Here is a 24099-nt window from a genome sequence, read left to right on the forward strand (position 1 = left end):
GGGTTCCTTTGCCTTTGTCAAACCTCTTATTTTCTAAATCTGTTATTTCAGTTTTTCTATTCCAGGGGTTCTTAATCTTTTTTGTATCATGAACCCTTTTGTCAAGCCTGTGGAGCTCTGTGCTCAGAACAGTGTTTTCAGAATCATAAAATAAAATGTTTAGTATTGCAAAGGAATCCAAAGGTTAGTAAAAATATTTTTTTTCATCCAAGTTTACAGGTACCCCCAAATCTATGCACAGACCACTTGGGGAGGGATGTCTGTGGACTCTAGTTGAAAAACCTCAGTTCTAGACTTTGTCTGCTCTTAGCTCTTCTAAAGTCAACACAATATTCCAAGTTTTCTTTTTCTCCATAAAGCATCAACCCTAAATCTGCCACCAGATATGGGCATTTATATGACTTTACTATCATAGAATTTATGGGCTATATGAGTGGTTTAATGGATAGAACACAGGAAGCCCTAAGTTCAGATCCTGTCTCAGACTTTTACTTAGCTGTGCCACCTTGGGCAAATTACTTAACCTCTACATAAATATTTGTATGATTATTTATTTCATCAAGTAAATAGTGATGGATGTTGAAATGTGCTTCTATTGCTTAAATCAAAAATCTGAATCAGGACTTTGTGCTCCTGACAAGATTTCAAGTAGTATTACCTACCAAATGTTGCTCTAACATGAATTATGTCTTTATTTCAAAATAGAGTAATGCTTCATTTATCTAGGGACATTGGGGAATAAAATGTTCTGAAAGACTTGATTTTCTAAGTAACTTAAATAAATTGGGCACTTAAAACACCCTTACTTATTTTAGTTGTTTTAATAGAAGCCTGTCTAAAATCTTTCATATTTTTATGCCTTAGTAAACAGATGATATTGAGCATTATTATTCCTTTTTTTAAAATGACTATGAGAAATTAATGATATTAATTGTTGTACTCTGCTATAAATATAGTGATGCCTTAGGGGCCCCTGCTGAGGAATGGAAAGCTGCTTTCTTTTAAAGAAGCCCACAAATGCTTTGTCTTTTCCATTAATTTTTCTTCTATTTTGTGACCATTTCTGGATTTGCTTCATAGACTTATAATTATTGCTGCATCTAATCAGCCAACTAGAAACTAGGTCAGAAAACCAAGCTTGTTTCAAATAAAAAACCGTAATCTTATAATAATACAAAGTCAGTAGGTGACTTGTATGTGATCATAAATGGGCTTTTTGATGGCATTCTCCCTGGTAGGAGACATTTTCCCCCAAATCCTCTCCTTTATGTGCTTATGTCTCAAAATATTATTAATATTTTAAAATATCAAAATGTTTTGTACAGTTTATTTCCATAGACTATTTAAATGGTCTGATGATTAAAAAAATGTTTATAGAACATGAGGGCAGCTGGGTGGCTCACCTCCTTCTTTTGAGTTATCAAAGCCACCACCACAGTCTAAGCCTTCATCATCTCTTGTATAGGATATTATAATATCTTTGTAATGGGTTTCCTTGCCTCCTGTTTCTCCCCTGCCCCCAAGTATACCCTTCACACAAATGCCAAATTTACATTCCTAAAACATAGATCCAATTTTATCATTCCTCTGTTGAAAAAGGTTCAGTGGCTTCCCCTTAGGATAAAATAGAAACTTTTCTGCTTTGATGTTAAAGCTCTTCAGAATGTGACTCAAGCCTAATTTTCCAGGCTGGTTATATATTTCTTCTCCTCATTATATTCCGTGTTCAAGCCAAGTTGGCTTGCAACATAACTCACCCTCTGACTCTGCACAGTGACTCTTCTAAACTTTTTCACCCCTCCTCGGACCTTCCCTGGCTCCTCTTCTTCACACTCACTTGGCTGAGAACTTTTCCTCATATGTCACTGAAAATAGTGAGGTCATTTGCCAAAAGCTTCCTCTTGTTCCCTCCTCCTCATCTCACATCATCAGATGCCTTCTCCATTAATTCCTCCTTCACTCCTGTTTTCATGAAGAAATTATCCTACTTCTTGAAAAACCCATTCCCTCTATAAGCACAACTATGTAAGTACAGTTCCATTCCTTTCCAACCTTTCTTCTTCATCAGATTTCCCTACCCCTTGATTTTGTTTAGTAAATTCTTCTTGACTGACATGGCATTTCATCTTCTTCAGCTAACTGTTCCTTCTGTCATTCCACACACACACACGCACTTTCTCTCCCCGTCTACTGACTGCTTCCCTACTGCTTGTAGATCTGTCTGTGTCTCTTGCATCATAAAAGTCTCCCTTGATCCCTCCATGCTTGCTAATTGAGATCCGATATCTCCACATTCTTTTGTGGCTAAACTCCTTCAGGACGTCTACAAAAACTGTTTCCACTTCTCTTCTGAACTCTTTACAATCTGGCTTCAGACCTCATCATTCAGCTGAAATCACCCTCTTCCAGGTACCCAAATCTCTTAGTTTCCACGTCCAGTGGCCTTTTCTTCATCATTATCTGTCTGGAACTGTATGCAGACTGTGACGTCATGGATCACCCTCTTCTCCCTGATACTCTTTTTCTCTCTCTAGGTTTTCAGGATGTGACTCTCTTCGGATTCTCTTTATACTTTAATGAACACTTCTTTTCAGCCACCTTTGTTGGGTATTTATCCGGGTCATGTCCCTAACCATGCGTATACCACAAGGCCCTGTCCTGGGCCTGCTTCTTTCTCAGCACTTTTTCCCCTGGTGATCTCATCATTTTCCATAGATTCAATTCTCACTCTGCTTCTGATTCTCAAAAAAATTTATTCAGTCCTAATTTTTCTACTGAACTCCAACTTTGCTTCTCCAGGTGCCTCAAGACATTTTGAAATGGATGCTCTGGAGACGTATTCAACATGTGTGAAACTGAACTCATCTTTTCCCCAAACCTTCCCCTCCTTCCTTAATATTGTTGAGGGCACCACGACCCTTCCAGTTCCCTAAGCTTACAACCTAGGTGTCATCTTGACTCCTCACTATTTCTTACCACCTCCATATCCGATCTGTTGCTATTGATTTCACTTTCGCAACATTTTTCAAATACGTCCCCATTTTTAACACCATCCCGGTGCAGGCCCTTGTCTCCTTAAGCCTAGGCTGGCATGTCTGCCTGCCACAAGTCTATACCCACACCAGTCCATCCTTCATTTAGCCGCCAAAGTGATTTTCCTAAAGTACATGTCATCCCCACTCACCACCTATCCATTACAGCACAGTATTCCAAGTATATCCCCAGACTCTAGTGGCTCCTTATCATCTCCGGGATCAGATAGCTTTTGCTTTTAACAGCCCTTTATAACCCTACCTTTCCAGTCTTTTTATACTTTATACCACGCTCATACTCCAAAGACTCCGGTGGCACTGGTCCTCCTTACTGTCTCTTCACACAAGACATTTCATCTCCTGACACCAAACATTCTCCCTGGCTGTCCTCCCCTGCCTAGAATGCTCTGTTCATTATTTTCTATCCATCCTGTATGTGTTATCTCCCCCATTCAGCTGTGAACTCCTAAAGGATAGGGACTGTCTTTTGCCATTTGTTGTGTCCCTAACACTTAGCACAGTGCCTGGCGCATGTTTTTTTTCAGTCATTTCAGTTATGTCTGACTCTTCATGACCCCATTTGGAATCTCCTTGGCAAAGTTATTAGAGCAGGTTGCCATTTCTTCCTCCACTTCATTTTACAGATGAGGAAACTGAGGCAAGCAGAGTTAAGTAGCTTGCCCGGAGTCACACAGCTAGTGTCTGAGTCCAGATTTGCATTCAGGAAGATGAGTATTGCTGACTTCAGCCCCAGCACTCTCTCCATCATTCCACCTAACTGCTGCCTGGCACAGAGTGTGCATTTAATGAATGTTTATTGACTAGTTGGTCTTCCATGTATGTGACATTCCATCTTCCTTCTCTGTGTGTTTTGAAAAACTCTTCCCCTGTATTTTCTTTCCTCATTTCCACTGGAACCCTACTTCTCCTCCAAGGCAAGTGCTTCTTCCTCTAAGAGGCCTTTCAGAATTCCCCTAGAGTCATTGCTCAGAATCACCGTGGTACTTATTTTGAATAAATTCTGTGTTTACTTGTGTGTGTATATGTTAAACACACACACATGTGCCCTGGGAGAATGTAAGCTCCTTGAGGGCCTGGAGGTCTGTTTGTTTCATATCCCCATATCCTAGTAGAGACTAGGTACTTGATAGAATAATAAATTTAGAGCTGCAAAGGATCTTGGGAAGCTGTCTACTCTAACTCCTTCATTTCACAGGTGACAAAAAACAACGTTTTTGAGGACTGCTACACAATACAGCATTTCAAGAATACCTGGTTGTTAATTAAGTTTTGTCTCATAACTCATTTTAAAATACTCCAGGGTTTATTATATGCCTGTTTTACCAGAATTCTTTCCCTGGTTAGTTTTCCATCTTTTTGTCTTGACATTTTTAAACTTTTAGATTGTCTTTTAGGTAAGATGCCTTCAAAATATTTACAAACTTTCCTAGTTTTAGAGTTCTGTTACCTGGCTAAAAATAAGGGGGGGGGGAACAAGAGTGTTGTGAGATCCTCAGAAATCAGAACAGAAAACATTGAAACTGGAAGGAATGTAGATAATGGGGTGGGGGGAGAGAGGGAAGCATTATCAGGCACACGCTGACATCATGGGAAGTAGGAAAAGTTCCCTGAGGTTTGCAGACAAAATGTTTTTGGCACAAAATGTTATCCATACTTGATATGGAAAGTAGCTTTTTCTCACATATGGAAACCAAGCCAAATTATTTGTTAAACAACTTCCCAACAATAGTTCCCACAGATTGAACTCATCAGACTGAACAAAGCCAGCATCAAAGTTAAAACTGGGGGCTAAAAAACCTATATGTTAGTATATGAAAAAAGGAACCAAGAATTATCCATTCCTACCACAGAGCAACACATTGGCATTAGGGCAATTGACATCTCCTTTTAGGGATGAACATATCTTATCTGCAAGGGAAGGATAGATAATAGTAGCAGACACTGTTGCTAGTGTGAAATGATGTTGCTGCCTTTGGAGGACCTGAAAACCCTGCTATCCCATCTTCTCCTCAGAAATTACTTCAAAGAGAACAGCTGAGGCATTAACACCTTGCTTCAGTTTTTTAAGCAGAATAGGATAATGCCTTTCTTGTCATATCTCCCCTCCTCTGCACTTCACACCCCCACTGCTGTTTTCCTAGCAACTAATTACTCTGTTCTTTGATTAGTTGCTTCCCTTGTCTTCCTTTTGTCAGCTGTTAATGCTATTCCAAAATGATGCTATATAGTTCCTCACTTACCCTGCCCTGTCTCTCCACCCCATTGCCCCCATGTTTTGAGGACAGTCAACCTCCAGAGTAGATTTATAAACAACATTTACAGTGATTCTGTTGACAACTATTAAAATCAACTGTTCATTAAAGGCAAAGATTTGCAAAGAATGAGCAGTATAAAGGATGTTGTCAAGGAAATGTATGGTTGGAAGAGATGAGCTGATCACATAGCAAGAGCCAGGATGGAGAATGTTGTCCTTGGGATGTCAGGAAGGACCCTAGCACATTACAAGGGGTGGAGGAAGTCCCTGTTGCAAATTTATGGAAAAACATAGATACGAAAATGGACAAGCATAGATGGCTCATGATACCCTATTGATGGGAACACTCACATGAGTTAAATTGAGGGTCCATTTGAGTGCCTGTTTATTGTGAGTAGTTGAGGCAAAAAAAAAAATTCCCAAAAAGGGAATTTCCACATGCCAATTAGTCATAAAAATAAAGTATCAGATGAAGAACTTAATGTGCTTCTATATGTTCTGTATGTGATATTTCATCCTCTCCATTCTCCTGGAAGGTTCAGGTGAGCCACACAAATAAGAAAATACTGGAGATAACTGCCTTTTTCTTAAAAGTTTTCCCTTTTTAATGTCATTTCATTTCCTCTGATTACATAAAGGAGAAGGCCTCAATTAAGGAAAAGTCTCAAATCTTTTCCATATGCATAGTCATAGAGGTGTAAGGTAGAATACTGAATTTGGGGAACAGCATAGAGGCTATTTTCGCTGGAATATAGACTGTACAAATGGATATGATGTGAAATAAGCCTGGAAAGGTAACCTGGAGCCAGACTGGGAAACATCCAAATAAAGGTTTTGTATTTTGTCCTGAAGGCATTTAGGGAGCAGCAGAAGGTCCTTCAGCAGAGGAGTAAAATGGTCAGACTTGTACTTTAGGAAATTTATTCTGGCATTTTTTGTGGAGGTAGTCTGATTGGTGATAACAGAGGCTGGAGGTAGTGCATACAGTTAGGAGGTGGTGGCAGTAATCTGGGTGAAAAACTATGAGAAACTGAATTAGGGTGGTGATTGTGGGAATGGAGAGAAGATAAATGTGAGATGTGCTGTGAAGGCAGCATCAACAAGACTTAGCCAGTGATTGGGTTTGGGAATTAAGAGGGTGGGGGTGGGGTGTTAGAGGGTTAAGAATAATGACAAGCTTTCAAATATGTTGCATTTGGAATGAATAGTGCTGTGCTCAACTAAAATAAGGAATTTTGAAGGATGGGATGCAATTCTTACTAGCTATGTTTCCCTGGACAAGTCATTTTAGATTTCTCTGCTCCTCTTTGTCCTTATGTATTAAAAAATGGGTATAGCAATATTTGTACAACCTACTTCACAAGGCTGTGAGGAAGGCACTTTTAAATTCAAGGTACTACTTAAATGTGGGCTGTTTTTGTTTTCCATTTTTATCAGAAACACAGAACTCTACATTCAGAGGCTAGGAAGTACTTCAAGAGATTATCGACTCCAGATATCTCATTTTACAGATGAGGAAACTGAGGCACAGCCAGTATTTTTAACAAGTCAAGCTTCAACATCTTGGGTCCACATTCCTTATTGTGGGGACCTCCCCCTTTGGTGCCAGTTGTCTTTCATGCTTTCATATGTACCTGATCATCATATTTTCCCATACGTTTTTCCTCTAAGATCTACCTGATGTACTAGGACCATTGTCTGATGATGTCTGGTGTTTCCTGGGTACCGTTGCAGCTCTTCAGTCTGTCTGTTCCCTCAGTCTCACAATATTATCTTTTTTTCAATCATACTTCACAATTGTATCTTCTTAAATGAGCCATTTCTCATATCTTGGCTACTTTGAAACATTATGCAACTTCAAACCTCACAAATTGTGTTAGTATAAATAACTTCGTGCCATACATTAAGTTTCCACAATATGACTGCAACCTAATCCCACTCTATTCTCCTTCATTATCTCTTATGTTTCAACCACTTTTGACTGCTCTTTATTCTTGAGTTTTATCCTGTCTTTCTTTATTTGTGCAGACCATCCCTCATTCCAGGGACATAGCCTGTCATTATTGAACTCTTTCTTTAAAGCTCAACTCAGGTCATCCTTCTTCCATAAAGCTTTCTCATGATGCCCTTACCCCATCCTGAGCTGAAAGTGTTATCTGAGTCTTCATAATATTCTAGCACTTTTTCTTAAGCCCTCCTTTGTCCTTAACATGGCAACATTTTATTTAGTTGAATGAGTATTGGACTTAAAATCAGAAAAGATCTGAACTACAGGCTCAATTCTGAGGTTTACTAGCTGAACTCCAGTTTCTTCCTCATTTTAGGATGATATATGTGGCTCTACCTCACAAGGTTGTAAAGAAAGCAGGTTGTAAACTGTCTTGAGGCTATATAAATAACATTTCCTCTTACCATATATACCACCTTTGGAATGTACACTTCTTGAAGGACTCGGTAATTTTTCTTTTTGGTATTTTTAGCATCTATCGTAGTGCTTTGCATATAATACCTTTAACAATTGTTTCAATTGCTTTGAATGTTAGTTTACCATATTTGGTTTCCTCAAGCTGTCAGCCAGCTTTCAAGCCCTGGTTATTTCTATTTTATACAAAAAGAAATAGAGATATTAGAGTTAATTGTCCTAAATTGAGGCTATTCAAGATCAGATATAGGACAGGAAGGGATAATCTTCTTTTTCTGCATCTCTATCATTATTCATTGTAACAACCTTTCCTGCCTCTTGTTCTTTAACCAACCCATTCTTGTAACCAGTAAGCATAGTCAAGAAAGTATATCAACACATTGACCATGTACAAGTGCCTTTCTCATCTGTACTTCTAGACCATTTTCTCTCTACAAGAAAGTACTGACAATTCATTTTAAAAATACATAGAAGAAAACAAGTAGACATTTAGAAGGTTGGATCAATGTGACATTTTTCTTACTACCATGTTAAATTTTATATACCCTTAAAAAGCATATCATTATAAAAGTTCAGAGTTTGATATACAACCCTTTTTTAGTTCTTATTTTCATATGGAGATTTTTCATGTTTGTTAAGTTCATAATAAAGAACAATGAATAACATTCAGATTTAATTTCCCAAGGCACTAATTTTTGTTAGAGAAAGAATCTTTTTTCTCATAGGTTAGGGCAAAAACTGGAAGGAAGGCAGTAGATGAACTCCCACATTAACTTTTTCACAAAAATTGATAATTTTAGTGGTTTATTTTTCATTCCATTTAAAATTTTTATTTTTATCTTTTGTGTGTTTTTTTTTTCATTTTCACTTCTGAACATATGCCTTCCTCAATCGCCTTTGCTCATTCATCATCCATATTGTGCCCTTTGTTGGGCTTGTATCCCAAGGCTATGTGCTGGGTATTCGTCTCTTTAATCTCACCTAGAAATCTCATTGGCTATTTCTGCCAAAGATACCACCATCCTTTTAGTTGCTCAGGTTGACAGCCTTCATGTTATCCTTGACTCTTCACTTTCCCTTACCCCATTTACACAGTCAGTTGTCATATCTTGTCCTTTCTCCTTCAAGAACATTTCTTTTGGCCAGTCCCTTTCTCTCCACTCCAGTTTGGCTGTCCTAACCTTTTACCTGGAGCATCACAGTAGCGTCCTATTTGGTTTCCTGACCTCAAGTCTTGCCCCATCCTAGTCCGTCCTCTGTACAGTTGCTGAAATCAGTCTGTCATTTAGTGTTTATTAAGTGCCTGCTCTGTGCCAGGCACTGTACTAAGTTCTGGGAATGCAAAAAAAGACCAAAAAAAAAAGAGGCTTTTTTTTTGTTTCTTTCTCAAGGAACTCACAGTTAAAAGGGGAGACAACATGTAAAAAAACTTATACATACAAAATAGATATATACAAGATGAATTAGGGCTAATCTTAGAGGGAAGACACTAAAATTTAAAGATGACAGGAAAAGGCATGTTGCAGAAAATAAGACTTTAGAGAGACTTAAAGGAAACCAGGGAAAATTTGACATAGAAATGAGGATGGAGAACATGTCGGATATTCAGAACAGGAGATAGTGTCTTATATGAGAACAGCAAAGAGACCAGTGCCACTGGATCACCAAGTATATGGAGGGAAGTAAGGTTTAGAAAGACTAGAAAGGGGATAGGTTATGAAAGACTTTGAAAGGCAAACAGAAAATTTTGTGTTTGATCCTGTCAGTAATAGGGAACCATTGGAGTTTATAGTCATGAAGGTATGAATAGTCAGATCAGAGTTTTAGGAATGGATTGGAGTGAGGAGGGACCTGAGATAGAGAGACCAGCTGGTTGGCTGTTGCAGTAGTCCAGGTGGGAAATGTTGAGGCTCACATCAGGTTGGTGACTGTGTCAGAGAAGGGCACATATGCAAGAGAAGTTACCGCAGTAAAGTTGACAGGATTTGATCACAGGTTGGATATGAGGGCTGAGATAGTGAGGAGTGGAGAATGACATCAGGATTGTAAGCCTGAGTGACTGAGAGGCTCCTGGTACCCGTGAAAGGAGTAATAGGGTAGGGAGAAGGAGGGGAGAATTTGGAAAGAAAGCCAATGAGTTCAGTTTGGACATGTTGAGTGACATTCAGTTCAAGATGTACAGTAGGCAGTTGGGAAAGTGAGACTGGTGGCTAGCAGAGAGGGTAGGGCTGGACAGATGGTTTTCCTAATGCACAAATCTGACAATGTCATGCCGCTACTCAATAAACTGCAGTGGTTCCTTGTTGCCTTTAGGAGAAAATATAAACTTTTCTGTTTGGTTTTTAAAGCCCACCACAATCTGCCCCCAGCTTACCTTTCTTTCCATACAACCATTCACCACCTTGGAGTTAAGCTAGGTTTGCCTTTCTTTCTTTCTTTTTTTTTTTTTTTAAAGCAATTGGGGTTAAGTAACTTGGTCAAGGTTACACGGCCAGTTATTTCTGGGTGTGGTGCTGAGTATCTGAGCCCGGATTTGATCCAGGTCATCCCGACACTGGAGCCGGTGCTCTTACTCGCTGAGCCACCTGGCTGCCCCTGGGTTTGCCTTTCTTGTTGTATGCTCTGTCTTCTTAACTTTGTGCTAACAGCCTTCCATGCCAGAATGTGTACCTTCTTCTCCTCTGCCTCTTAGAATGCCTTGTTTCCTTTATTACTTAATTGAAAGACTCAATTCACCTTTCTAATAAAACTTTTCCTCCTGCTGCTAGTGCCTTCCCTCACAAAAATTGCTAAGGATTGTGTGTGTGTGTGTGTTGTGTTGTGTTATGTTATACGTGTATCTCTTCTCCAGTAGTTATAAGCTTTTGAAAGATAGAGCCTGTTGCATTATTGTCATTCTATTCCCAACATCTAGAACTGCTTTTAGCACATGAGTACTTAAATATTTTTTGACTGATGGATTACTACAGTAAAATGTACTTGTATGGATATTTTGGTGTATTACATCTTCCTGCCTTTGGTATATGCCTACCAATGATATTTCTTTTCATTGCATTTTAACTGTTAACAGGAGGTAGTAAAGTTTTACTAAGTAAGAAAAGAGGCCTTCACCTGTTTTCCCTTATACTCACTTCTTGACAGGAGCTGCTCTGAAACATACCGCATGCCAGTAATGGACTACAAAATGAATGAAGGAGTTTCCTATGAGTTCAAATTCCCCTTCCGGAATAACAACAAATGGCAAAGAAATGCCAACAAGGGGCAAGGACCTCATGGGTCCCAGGTACCCTCCCAGGTCCAGAGTCCAGTGATTTCTCGTATGAGTGCTGGAAAAGGAGATGGGAAGATGCAGCCTCCAGAACGAGCTGCTAATATTCCTCGTAGTATCTCTAGTGATGGCCGTCCCTTGGAAAGGAGGTAATTATATTCCTTTAAAGGTTAAATTTTTTTGTTATATAGGAATTGTTTTCAAAGAGGTGGGGGAAAGAGAAATATAGGGGAAATTTTAGGAAATGTAAAAACAAAAGACATCAATGAAATTCATTTATTTCAATCTGTGTCCAAGATTTACATGAAACTAAAAAAAGCAAGCCCAACTTTAGGCATTCATATATTTCAATTATTTGAACCTTTATAAGGAAAGTTGAAAATTAGCTAACAGTCCATAACGAAATAACTTTCATTTTGTCATCATATTATATAAAGCAGTGATTTGAATAAAGCATGATTATGTCCCAGAAATACCTTTGGCTTTCCCCAAAAGGGAAATTTTGAAATTGTAATTGAATTTCCATATGTTACTTAAAAAAAAAATCAACCCTGCAAAGCTAGTAGCCCTATGGATCAGGATTTGGCAAACATTTTTGAGGAGATGGTGACCATTTTATCATCTGTGAAAGTATTCATCTTTGTGGGGTAAGTTATGTCAATGCTAGCAACAGGATGCAGATTTCTGACTGAGTAACTGTGTTCAAGCTATTTGGTTAATAAAGATGTGGGAGGAAGAAAGCCAACCAGTACATTATACCACATACTTTCCACTGTTCTGAAGGTGGAAGAGGATTATGGAGAGGAGGCTTTACTTGGCGAATATGTTAAAAAATAAGTAAAGGGGAGAGGGATTAAGAGACAAAGGCAAGAAATAAACCTTAGGGTGGAGGATGAAATTTAAAGCTAGATTTTGACACTTTGGTTTGTGAGAAATTATTGGATTTCCTTGGGTCCAAAATAAAAATGGTGGTCTTGCTTTGTTTTTCCTGGCATTCTCAATGGAGCATATTGCAGCATTTTGTCTTAAAGTAGCTAGACTTTTATTTGACTGGTGGAGGCAAATCAACCTTGTGTATACTTTAGCCTTGCTCTAGTCTCATCTTGCCTAGAGTAAAGCTTTTTATGAGAACATTATTTAAGCTGAACTATCTTCTATTAAAATGGAAATGAGTTTGTGCTTAAAATTTTAAAATAGACAAGTACTATAAACCTATGCCAGTGAAGGAGACTGTCCATTTGGATAATCTAAGAGGTTCATTCACCACCAAAGTTGCAGCCTCTTCTCTGATGCTCACTCTTCAGTGACTTTGCCTCAGGCTCTATAGCCATAGTACATTTTTTCCCCACTACCACTGCTCCTTCTAATACTGCTCAAGAGTGACTTCTCCCATCTCTACTCAGGAAGTAGAACAGCATCTCATAAAATAAGAAAAGCCTCAGATTGTTAAGGAACATATTTAACAGCTAAAGGATATTGTTTAGGTTCTTAACCATTTAATGATACTAGGGTACCATGTAAATTTAATTTTCAGATGTTATCATGGTGGTGGTGTTTTATTTTGTTTTGCCCTTTGGAGGGCATTTGGGGTTAAGTAACTTGCCCAAGGTTACACAGCTAATGTTTTTTTGTGTGTGTGTGGGTGTTAAGTGTCAGAGGCTGGAACCGAACTCAGGTCCTCCTGACTTCGGGCACTGCGCCACCTAGCTGCTTCTGTTTTGTTTTGTTTTGTTTTTTTAATGTACCTGATTTATTCCCCCAAAATGATTCATTTAAAGAACCTAGCTGATTAGTTTACCAATATATCCCTCCTTTAGCATTGCTATATTTCCATTTGCTAAATTCTAGCTATCTTTTTTTTTTTTTAAGCAATCGGGGTTAAGTAACTTGCTCAAGGTTACACGGCCAGTTATTTCTGGGTGTGGTGCTAAGTATCTGAGCCCGGATTCGATCCCCAGGTCATCCCAACACTGGAGTGGGTGCTCTTACTCGCTGTGCTACCTGGCTGCCCCTTAAATTCTAGCTATCTTGATTTGAATTTTTTAATCTTAAAAAATCACAGATTTGGCCCTTTGTCCTAAAGGTTCTAACTTTGGTTCTTTTTTATATGTGCATTAACTAGAGTTCATTATGAAAACTAGGTTTTTATTGATTTCATAGATTGAGAAACAGTTCTTTGTAACATTGACAAATATTTATTCCTTAATGCTAAGACTTCTTTGAAACAAATCAGCAAGCTTTCTCGTGCTAATTTTGTCTTGTTTTATCTTTATTTAAAAAAAAAAGAACCTCTTTCCAGAATTGAATTTAATTTTTAGCAGTAGATACAAAGACCAGTTATGGAAGCATTGTCTCTTATTGGTAAAAATATCTTGAAGAGTAAATAATTCTATGATTCTTTATCATAGAGATCCAGAGCTTGAAGGGCCCTCAGAGGCCATTAAGTCCAACCTCTTCACAAATAAAGAAACTGAAGCCCAGGGAGTTCATTATGTGAATAGCCCAAGGTGTCAATATGTTGACAGAGGTGGGATGTAGACCTAGCTTTTTTGACCTCCAGACCAGTCCTCTTTCTACTATACCATGCCTCTTTAGCTTTTAGTCCTAGAAAATATATAGCTACATAGGTAGCGTGCTCAATCTTCCAAATCACAAAAGGTATGCTCTTCATTTCTAAAGATCTGTGACTACATCAGTGTAGGTACTCCCTCTACGAACATAGATTTCAATCCATCCAAGCCTTTGTGTAGTTGATGTAACAAAAAATAACTTCCTCTTGGGTACGAAACTTGTAAAGATAAGCCTCTCTGAATTTGGTTAGACTGGTTTAGACATACAGCCTGTCTTTGGGCTTGTACTTGAATGCTTGCCAAATTCAATATAGGATCCATCAGAGCTGAGACTTCATAGGTATAGCCTTGAAGAACTAGGGATCACCTTCATTCTATGATATTGGAATAAAACGTTAGTTGGAAACGTGGTGTTTTCTTGGTATCTTTTTCTCCCTCTTTTTTTCAAGATTAAAATTCAAAATTAAGCAGTGGCTCTTGATTTACTACAAGTAAATGTAGTAAATTTACTACAAGTTATGGAATGGTCTAAGTTGACAGGGGTACCAGGTTACCAATGGATAAATACCAAAACAATTTGATCTTCTGCATTTCCCTACCAAAAACTTTCTGTTTCAGGTATTTCTTTGAGTTAGTAGGGAGACAGATAGACTACTAGAATGAAAGTTGTTATATGAAGAAAAGCCCAGGTAACTCCAAGGTTATAGCTTAATTATATGGAGTATCAGTTAAGAATATTTGGCTTATTAATCTTGGTGTCCTTCATTTTAATGAAAGCTACGATTAATTGGTTATTCCTTTTTTTTTTTTTTTTTTTTCCAATGGGGTTTAATTAATTTTCCAAAGTTATCCACCTCTTTATTTTTGGGGTTGGTTCTAAATTTTTGGGCCCAGATTTTATCCCCATGTCATCCCGATACTGGAGCTGGTGCTCTTACTCGCTGAGCCACCTGGCTGCCCCTAAGCAATTGGAGTTAAGTAACTTGCTCAAGGTTACATAGCCAGGTGTTTCTGGGTGGGTGCTAAGTGTCTGAGCCCGGGATTCAATTTCCAGGTCATCCCGACACTGGAGCTGGTGCTCTTACTCGCTGTGCTACCTGGCCGCCCCTGGTTATTCCTTCTTTATGATAATTTGTCATTGGAGTTTTTCTTTCATCTTTCCTAACTGTAAAATTTAGCTTTGGCATCTTGTACAATTTAATATCATATTTGTATAACTTATCTGAGTCTTGAATGGAAACAGACATCATGGCACAATGAATAGCCAGCTTCAGAGTCAGAAAGACCAGATTTCAAATACTACTGCTTACATTTACTGACTTCGTGACCCAAGAGCAAATCACTTAACCTCTCTTTGTACAAAAGGAACTCCCTAAAATAGTAAATTGTAGAATAATTACAGATTGACACTTGTAAAAGGAGGGAATGAGAGCTGGGCAGAAGAACTGAAATATAAGGTGCTGGTTGAATACTTGGGTTGTTGCTGTTGTTGTTGTTGTGTCAGCCAATGATTTTGTTGGGATGGAACTCCCAGACTCTGTCACTGATGCACATCTGTTTAGAGACTTAAAAGGTTTCCTGGGGAACTGAGACTTTAAATGATTTGTTCTATGGTCAGTCAGTTTATATATGTCAAAAGTAGGTCATTCTATCCAGTCTACAATGCGTTTCCCTTCTAGATAGAAGAGAGTTCTCTTATAGTATCTGCAAAGGGTATTTCAGGGTAGCTAACATGCTAAATAAATGTCTAGACTGTTGCATAAAATACAGAAATGATGAGTCCTTGACAAGGGATGGAATGTACTTTATAAGGACCAATAAAGGCATATTTGCTGGGAGTTTTTGCAAATTTAGTTAAGAGGGCTTTAAACTGAATAGGGAAAAGAAGAGAGAAAGCTGGAACATATTAAGTAGTAAATACAACAAAGACAGTAGAAGATAAATGCAATCCATATGAGACAGTATTCAGGTAGAAGACAAGTAATAAAATCCGTATACTTAGGCGCTTGAATATATAAAATGGATAATAAACAGGGTGAACTAGAGATTGTTATACAAGAGGACATACTTTGACTTAATCATTTTCACTGACATTTGATTAGATTGGAGTTATTACCAGAGTTTGGCACTGGAAGAGTTTAAATTATTCAAAATACAGAACAAACTAAAAGTGAGGTAGAATAGCATTGTATTAAATCATATATATAAGGAAAGAAGGCATAATGGGAAAGAGGCAGTAAAAGAAGCAATATTGTCCCCAAAAGTATACCATGTACCACCTTAACAGAAAGACATAGATGAGGAATTTAGGAAACACATCACAAATCTAGCACATGTTGTAATAGTAATCATGAACTGAGATTACCTGGGCTGTTTAACTGGGCTACTCATGGGCTCTCTCTTTCTGCCCAAAGCAGAGCAGCTGGTATTTTTTAAAACTTTCACTTACCTGAATAATAATGTCATCTTTAAAAAGATAAGAGAAACCAACAGTAGAAACTTCTGTTGTGGACCTGGTTCATCAATTAGGAGGTTCCTGGGATAGAAATATTGAGAACTTTGTGGGGAAGTGACAGTTCCATTTTTTTTTCTTTTTGGAGGGCAGTTGGGGTTAACTAACTTGCCCAAGGTTACACGGCTAGTTTTTGTGTGTATGTTAAGTGTCTGAGGCCGGAACCAAACTGGCGTCCTCCTGACTCCAGGGCTGGCGCTTTACTCACTGCACCACTTAGCTGCCTGACAGTTCCATTTTTGAAAATGTGAATGAGTATGGGGAAGTCAGACATGTACCTTCAAATTTTTTGGATTTTATAGAATTTTATAGAACTCAGAAAAAAAAATAACTAGGATCCCAGGGATTAAAATTCTTCCAGGAATGTCAGCCTGAGTGATGGGAAGTTTTTAAATACTAAATCCTGAATACATGTAAGAGAAAGACTTTCAGTTAGCAGAAATTAAAAGGGGGATGGGGCAGAGCTATCTCAAGAGACCTTAGAGATTCACAGGTAATTTATTAACTATCTTAGATGTTAAAAAGATATCGATAGGAGATGGAAGCAAGGCCAGGTAACGGAGAATGAATACAAAAGAGCTAAAGCAAATTATATGGGCTTTTTTGGTCAACTTTTATGGCACTTGTCTTATTCAATTTCCATTTTATTTTTATTTACATATCTTACAGAATCAACAGCTTATTTAGATTGACTTGGAGTTGTAATAATACATGGTATTATCCTCTCATCTTTATTCTTTCTTAAAATTTTATGTTAATTTCAATGTTTGCTCTAATTAGTTGGTCAACTGACTATACACAGCTATAGTGAAATCTATTCCAAATAAGCCAGTAGTCATTCAGACAATCTGGTAATAGTTTAAAAAACCCACAGAAAAAAATAAATCAGTGGAACAGATTAGATTAGTCCATTGTTTGGTAAACCCAAGAACATAAATTAATGGGAAAAGGACTACCTTTTTGACAAGAACTGCTGGAAAAACTGGGAAACAATTTGGCAGAAATTAGGCTCAGACCAACATTTTATGCTATGTTAATATAAGTTAAAAATGGATATGTGACTTGAATTTCACCAGTGAAAAATGAGAAGACAATAAGACCAGGTGCCTTTTTTTCCCCTAAACTGTATCTAGACAGAGAATTTAAAAAGAGAATTTTTAAAGAAGGCATGGAGCATGGATGAGGTCACAAAAAAAGAAATAATTTTGACAATAGAATTTAAATGCTTTTGCACAAATTAAACTAATGAAGATAAAATCAGAAGGGAAATTGTGGATAGGGAAAATATTGGTATCAAATATCACCCCCCAAATTGCTAATCACCAATAAATCCAAAATATAATGGGAATTAACATCAAAAGCCATTTCCCAGTAGACAAGTAGCAAGAAGAGAGAGCCAAAGAGATAACAGAGAGAGAGAGACGCACAGAGGGAGAAACAGAGAGGCATCTCTTCAACGTAAATGTCTCAAAAGATTTGCAGATTATAAATGAATACATGCTCATGCTCTAAACTATTGTTAGTAAGAGAATTGAAAATTAAAACAACTATGAAGTTTTAGGAGAATATGGTAGTCCTAGAAATCCAATTTAAGTATTTAAATGGCTATTAATTTATTAGGTGAGAATTTCACAGTTGCAAAGCAAGTCACCTGGTAAAAGTAGAGACAGGGGACCCGGATTTAAGTCCCACTTTCTGATGTATGGTCTTGGGCAAGTGACTGACTTTCCCTAGCCCTCCATTTCCTCATCTCTAAACTGGGGGTTGATATAAATAAGAAGCCCCTTAAGACCATTCCAGCTCTTAATCTATTATCATATAATGTCTTAAATAAAACTTCACATTGAAGAAGAATCCACTTGAGCTGAATGTTAGTCAAGTAGTCAAAGCCCCCTCTTTTTGTGCCTGAATCAGCTGTGTTCCAGAGATGTTAACTGACTTGTTGAAGGAAAGTTCTAGTAGTGGTTGAATATAGAACCATATTATATCATAAAGTTTACCACACCATCACTTAATCTTTCTCTGATGAGTAGATATAATGAAAAATCAATGATTTAAAGGAGTATGATGAATATCTCTCAGAACCTTGCTAAGCATATGCAGTTAGGGCCCAAAACAAAAAATGTATTTTAATAACAAAAAATTTAACATGAAAAGAAGTTGTTTAGGGAAGTTGCTACACAATGATTAAAAAGTTCAGTCTTTATTTGTTACTAGAATCAGAAGTAAAAGCAATTCATTTTATAGGGTTTCTTTAAAAGGCAGTTAATCTCTAGAGTTCTTTCCAGTCCTGATTCTATGATATATGCTGTGCCAGGAAAAATAAACATAATATTTAATCTGATATAACAATTTAAATTAAATTGAAAGCCAATAAATTGCTGTTACATTTGTTGTTTGTTCAATTTAAATCAGTCATATTTTAAGTGCTAAACTTTGTAAATGTATTTCAGTTGAGCCAAGCTAAAATTGACTAAAGCTAAACTAGGAGTTGCTTTTGATTGAATTTGCCATAGAAAATTTTTAGCTAAAACTAAATTATAGCACAGTGTAGGTCAGCAAGGATAAAGGGATAAAATAAAAAAAAGTACAATGCTTTACACAAGGAGTTTTTAGTTACAGATTATTTGCTTTTTGCTGTGGACCAAATGAGATAATGTATATAAAGTGTCTGGCAAACCTTAGTGCATCATTTTAAAATGCCCCAAACGTCAATTGTTTTATTCAGAAGAACACTTGATACTTAGGCACTTGGGTTTGTGACTAATGTTTCACCTGGCAAACTCACAGTTGCAAGTAAGAATTGGCCATCTGCAAAAAAAGAAATTCAAATCTGTTCCCAGACTTCTGGTATCTGCATTTCTTGGGCATAATTGTCCTGTAAGGTCTTGCCCATGTTAAAAAAATTTTTTTCATTCAGCCTTGAAAACTAACATAATAGTACTTCTGTCTTTGTACCCTCTTATTGATCTTAACGCAGTGGTACCATTTGTATGTTGTTCACTGATGGTGTTAAAAAGAATACTGGATATTTTGTGGTTTCCTCAACTTTACAGAGTTGATAATGCATTATCTCATTTCTGAATGAATACTATTTCGTTATTTTTTTTAAATGCTCCTATATCAGTATTCTCCAGAGTGGGGTATGCATGAGATTGAGTTGCAAAAAGAAAATATTTATGTTTTTTTTTATCAGATAAAGTTAAAAATAAATTAAGCTTCTGTTAAACATATAGAGCAACACTGAGACTGTCCCTCAGTCTGTATGTTTGTATGTGATTGTCTTGTGTTAATGTACAATATGTTGGGCATCCTAAGGAAAAAACATGAATCACAGCATTATTTGTCCTCTGTTCTCAAAGAGGATCATGATATCAGGAAGGTGATGTCATGACTTGCAAGTGACTTGGATTTAAGTGAGGGAGGACTGTGCTGAGTCACCAGCCTCACTCTTTCCTCCAGCGCCATCTGGGTCCATTGGCAAGATACAGAGATCAGGACAACTAGAGATGGCCCTGGATGCAGTGGGAGACCATGGCCTTTTTAAGCTAAGGTCTTTTACAGGTCTCAGTTTGACTGAGGCAATGCCCATCCATTGATTAAGGCCCTAGCCTTAATAACTAACCTAACCTTAATAACTGAGGCAAATACTGGCCTCTTTTATCTAGTCAAAACAAAAATAAAATCAATCCGGAAGGGGTTTCTGGCCAAAACGATTGCTATTTACATTCACTCTGAGCTATCAGAGCCTTAACAATGAACAAGTAAGACTTGGGCTGGAACATATTGTTGGCCAATCAATAAGAGCCAGAGTGATTTGAGTTTAAGGCATGGTCCTTAAAAAACAAATCTAGTCCATAAACCCCAAGATAACTTGTGAGGTTGTAATGACCAAAATGCATATTCCTTTGGGCAGAGTACCTGCAGGTAAGAATATTATTCCCTTTGTGGACAGAGGGAGAAGAGAGAAGGAAGGAAAGAAGGAAGGAAGGAAGGAAGGAAGCAAGGAAGGAAGGAAGGAAGGAAGGAAGGAAGGAAGGAAGGAAGGAAGGAAGCAACCTGCATTGCCCAAGTGGAACTGGCTAGTTGGGTTCCCAGTGGGCAGGTACCACATCCTCAGTCATCTATTAGCTTCCACCATATTGTGAAGGATTGCCATTTATAAGTGTGATTCCATGGCTTTCCAGGCTTCTTTATATAGGTTCAACTAAACTCCCCTATGGAAAGTGACTTTAAAACATTCTGCAGTGAAGCCATGGATTGGCAGTGAACACAAGTGAACGAAAAGAAAATGATAGGGCTGACACTTCTCATGTTCTTTGTACGAGCTCATTGTCAGCCACACTATGAGGTAAAATCAGTGATAGATTAATTAGATTTGGCAAGAAGGTCACCAGAATATTTGAAATGACCAAAAAGAGTATTTGAAATATGGATTTACATTAACTATCATTAACACTTAACTGCAGCCCAAGCGTATATTTTGCCTTCAGATAATAGCTAATAATAGTATGAAGCCATCATAATTAGTAAGACATTTATAAACTCAGCTTCATGTTCTGTATAAACATGAAAATGATCCTCTATAATTATTTTTTCAGCACTGTTTTTAGTCAACCAATACTCAATCCAATATATATTAAAATTTGGCTTAATTGAACGATGAATGTTTAGAAGAAGCCTCTTTTATGGTTTTTTAATGACCAAAAAAGTACATGCCATTGGGGAAACATTTCCCCTTCCTGCCATGGCCTTTTTTAAAAAAAAAAAAATTATTTGAAATAATACATGGAAAACAATATGGTAACAAATTAAAATTCATTCCTTTGTCAGCAAATATTATGGAAAGATGTAGAGAAAACATTCCTATCAAAAGTGTTAGATAAACTATACAATATAGGAGGTTTGCTTAATAGTTACTTGAGAACACAGGTGTTCCTAATGTGTTTCAGCTTATGGCATTTGCCAGATCTGTTTCAGTATTGAAATACACTATTGTGAGCAACTAAAGGAGAAATATACCAGAGAAGATACATTCTCAATGATAAATGACTTCTTTATTAAAAAATAGTGATGGGGTGGCTGCTTTGATTGAAATTAAAAAATAGCAATCAAGTTCTAGGTTAGCATCACATACACTTGATTCACTGCATCACTTACAGGCAAGCTATTGCGGCAGATGGAGCAAGAAATGCACAGGATAGCATTAATTTATAATTTATAAATTACTTAAATCAAATATTTACCACACTTGTGAGCAGTGACCATGAAAATCGTTTGTATTCACAGATGTGTGTGCTCTTTGTCTCATGGCTAAGTCCTTCAAATCATTCTCAAACTTAGAGATGAGTCATTCATTTTTTTCTTTTACAAAAAGACAAGTATTCCAAATTTGTCAGCCTTTTCTGTGATGACAAGTGGTTGACAGCCCTGTGTTCCCAGAAGATAGTTTAAAAAACAAAACCATAAAACCCTAATCTGCCCCTTCAAAGTAAAAGTGATGTTTTAGCATGAAATAAGAAAGAAACTTAGGCTAAGGATTGTACATTGTGAAAGTGGATGTTTGGATATGTTTCCCTCATTAAATGATTTGGGGGCAGAAAATGGTATGTAAAAAAAATCCGTATCTGTAAACTTTTAAAACTTGGAAACAAAATTTTCTAATCTGCTTAAAAGCTTCCAAATAAGGAGTTTCAGTGGGTTTTTAATCCATTTGACAAAAATATAAACAAGCATGCAATATCTTTCAGTTAGATTATAAGAATGATTGACAAGAGGGAAGATGGGCAGAAAGAATTGAAAAATTAGTAAATTTAGGTAATAATATACTTTCCCATTCATATTGCATATCTTTGTGAGTTGTCTTTTGTCAGCTATGGCAGTCATTAAAACTCGGTATCAGAATAAACTGAACTTTGAACCAGACCATCAAATTACAATATCTCAGAGTGTTAAACCAGGATTAAAAAAAAAATAGCAAAATATATGTATCACATTGTTCTCCTGAAATATTACTATTAATAAATTATTTTAAATATTATTTATTTCATTATTTCATTCTCTTAAACCTGAAATTATATAAAATTTGTACAGTGGTGCAAGTATATAATTTGTAAGAGGTATACAGGTACATATAAATATGGGTATGGATGCAAATAATACATATATGTTTCTTTTTCACATATATGTAGGTGTATGTGTGTTCATGAATTGTGTTATATATATAAATATACATCTATTTCTCTGTGTTAAAGCCTTTTTTTGTGCTGTTAGGATATACACACTCAAAAAAGTTTGGAAAATGTTATTCCATAAAAAAGTTCAATTAAAATGTAAAAGATAAAGCCTTGAAAGGTTGGTTGTAAAAGACAGTAGAGACATTTTTTCTGGAGAGGACTCATAAATGTCAGGTGTCTTCATCCTCAGTTTCTCTATGTATTCATGGGTTGGATCACAGTCATGATCATAAATCTAGAGCTGCAAGAGACCTCAGAGGTCTTATAGTCCAGGGGCTTCATTTGACAGATGGGAAAACTGTCCCATGGAAGTTAATTGACTTTGTCGAGGGTCACACTGGGCATAAGAAGCAGAACTGGGATTTGAACTCAGATCCTTTGACTCTAAGATTAGCATTCCAAGCTCATCACTCTTTCCATTATACCACTAGCATGTTAAAATTTATTTCCATGGAAATATTGTATTTCAGCCTATCAAAAATTTACCCTTAACCTCAGATGGAATAGGAGAGTAGCTTTGTTAGATATCTATTGGAAATTATCGTGGTTTTCAAGTAGTGATAGAAACCATAGACAATTATAGTAACAGTAGCTAGCATTCAGTGCTATGAGGTTTTTTTGTTGTTGTTGTTTTTTCCTTTTTTTTTTGCTATAAGGTTTTAAAGCACTTTACAAATATTATCTCATCTTCACCATCCTGGGAGATAGGTGCTGTTATTATCCCTGTCTTATAGATAGATATAATCTCCGAGGCAGAGATTAACATCAGATGCCATGTCAGGTAAACCCCTTATGTTATAGATGAGGACACTTAGGCCCAGGAAGATTAAATTACTTTCCCAAGGTTTATACAAGTCATAATTATCAGAGGTGAAACTTGAATCCAGGGCCTCTGACTCGAGCCAGTGTATGTAACCTTATAGGAGACTCACAAAGAAATACTGACAATCTGGGATAATTGAAAATTATTCTGTAGATAAGGTCAGGTTTGCTATTTAAACATTGTGTTTAATTTATCCTTTATCATTGAAAAAAAATTTTTAGTCTTATTGTGGTATTATTAGTGTAGGGAGGGGTGGGGGGGGTCTGGGACCCGTGGCCTTGAGACCACATGTGGCCCTCTAGGTATTCAAATGTAGACTGAATTCAAACTTCACAGAACAAATCCCCTTCATAAAAGGCTGCAGGTTCCCTACCCCTGACTAAGGGTATGTCCTCACAGAATGTTCCCTCTCTCCCAGTGAAGATCAGCTACTCTTCTCTAATGTCTGTCCTTATAGAATTACCTGGGAGCGCTGAGATGTTGAGTGATTGGCCTAGGGTCACACAATCAACAACTGTCAGATACAGTATTTGGAGCCAGATGTTCCTTCTAAACCTCTCTCCACTATGACATTGACATTTATACATTTAATTTGATTTGATTATTAAGTCCCTTCTATATACAAGGCCTTTGTAAAAGTGTTAATAAAGTGATGAAAAACAGCATTTCATGCCTTCAAGTTACCTGCAGTCTAATCTGATAGAACATTTAAAATATAAGTATGGTATAGTACAAGGTACAATTTGACAGGCAAAGGAAAGCTCTAAAAAGATTTCTCTAGAGAGTATTCTAGAAAAATTGAGGGAGAGACCACTTTCAATTGGGAGACCCTCTTTCAAATGAGAAGGATCAGGACTTCATGGAGAAAGTCACCTGAACTGGACTTTGAATGATATCTTGATTCCTTCTCAGATAATCATATGCATGAAAAATTGAATTTTCCTGTGTTCGTTTCTCAAGG

At 37.1% G+C, this 24099-nt stretch overlaps 1 protein-coding gene across 7 annotated transcripts in view; it reads left to right on the forward strand.

Annotated features, from left to right (window-relative positions):
• Positions 1–24099, forward strand: part of SIPA1L1 (signal induced proliferation associated 1 like 1) — a 367706-nt gene that overhangs the window by 268372 nt on the left and 75235 nt on the right. For all 7 annotated transcript variants that reach the window (XM_069092084.1, XM_069092083.1, XM_069092086.1 and 4 more), the window contains one exon: positions 10871–11146. In XM_069092084.1, the coding sequence (XP_068948185.1) occupies positions 10871–11146 (276 nt within the window). The remainder of the gene's footprint in view (positions 1–10870; positions 11147–24099) is intronic.

Source organism: Petaurus breviceps, unplaced genomic scaffold (genome assembly GCF_028583685.1).
Source record: "Petaurus breviceps papuanus isolate PSGF00001 unplaced genomic scaffold, PetGlider_PUasm1.0 189, whole genome shotgun sequence".
NCBI classification, from domain to species: Eukaryota; Metazoa; Chordata; class Mammalia; order Diprotodontia; family Petauridae; genus Petaurus; species Petaurus breviceps.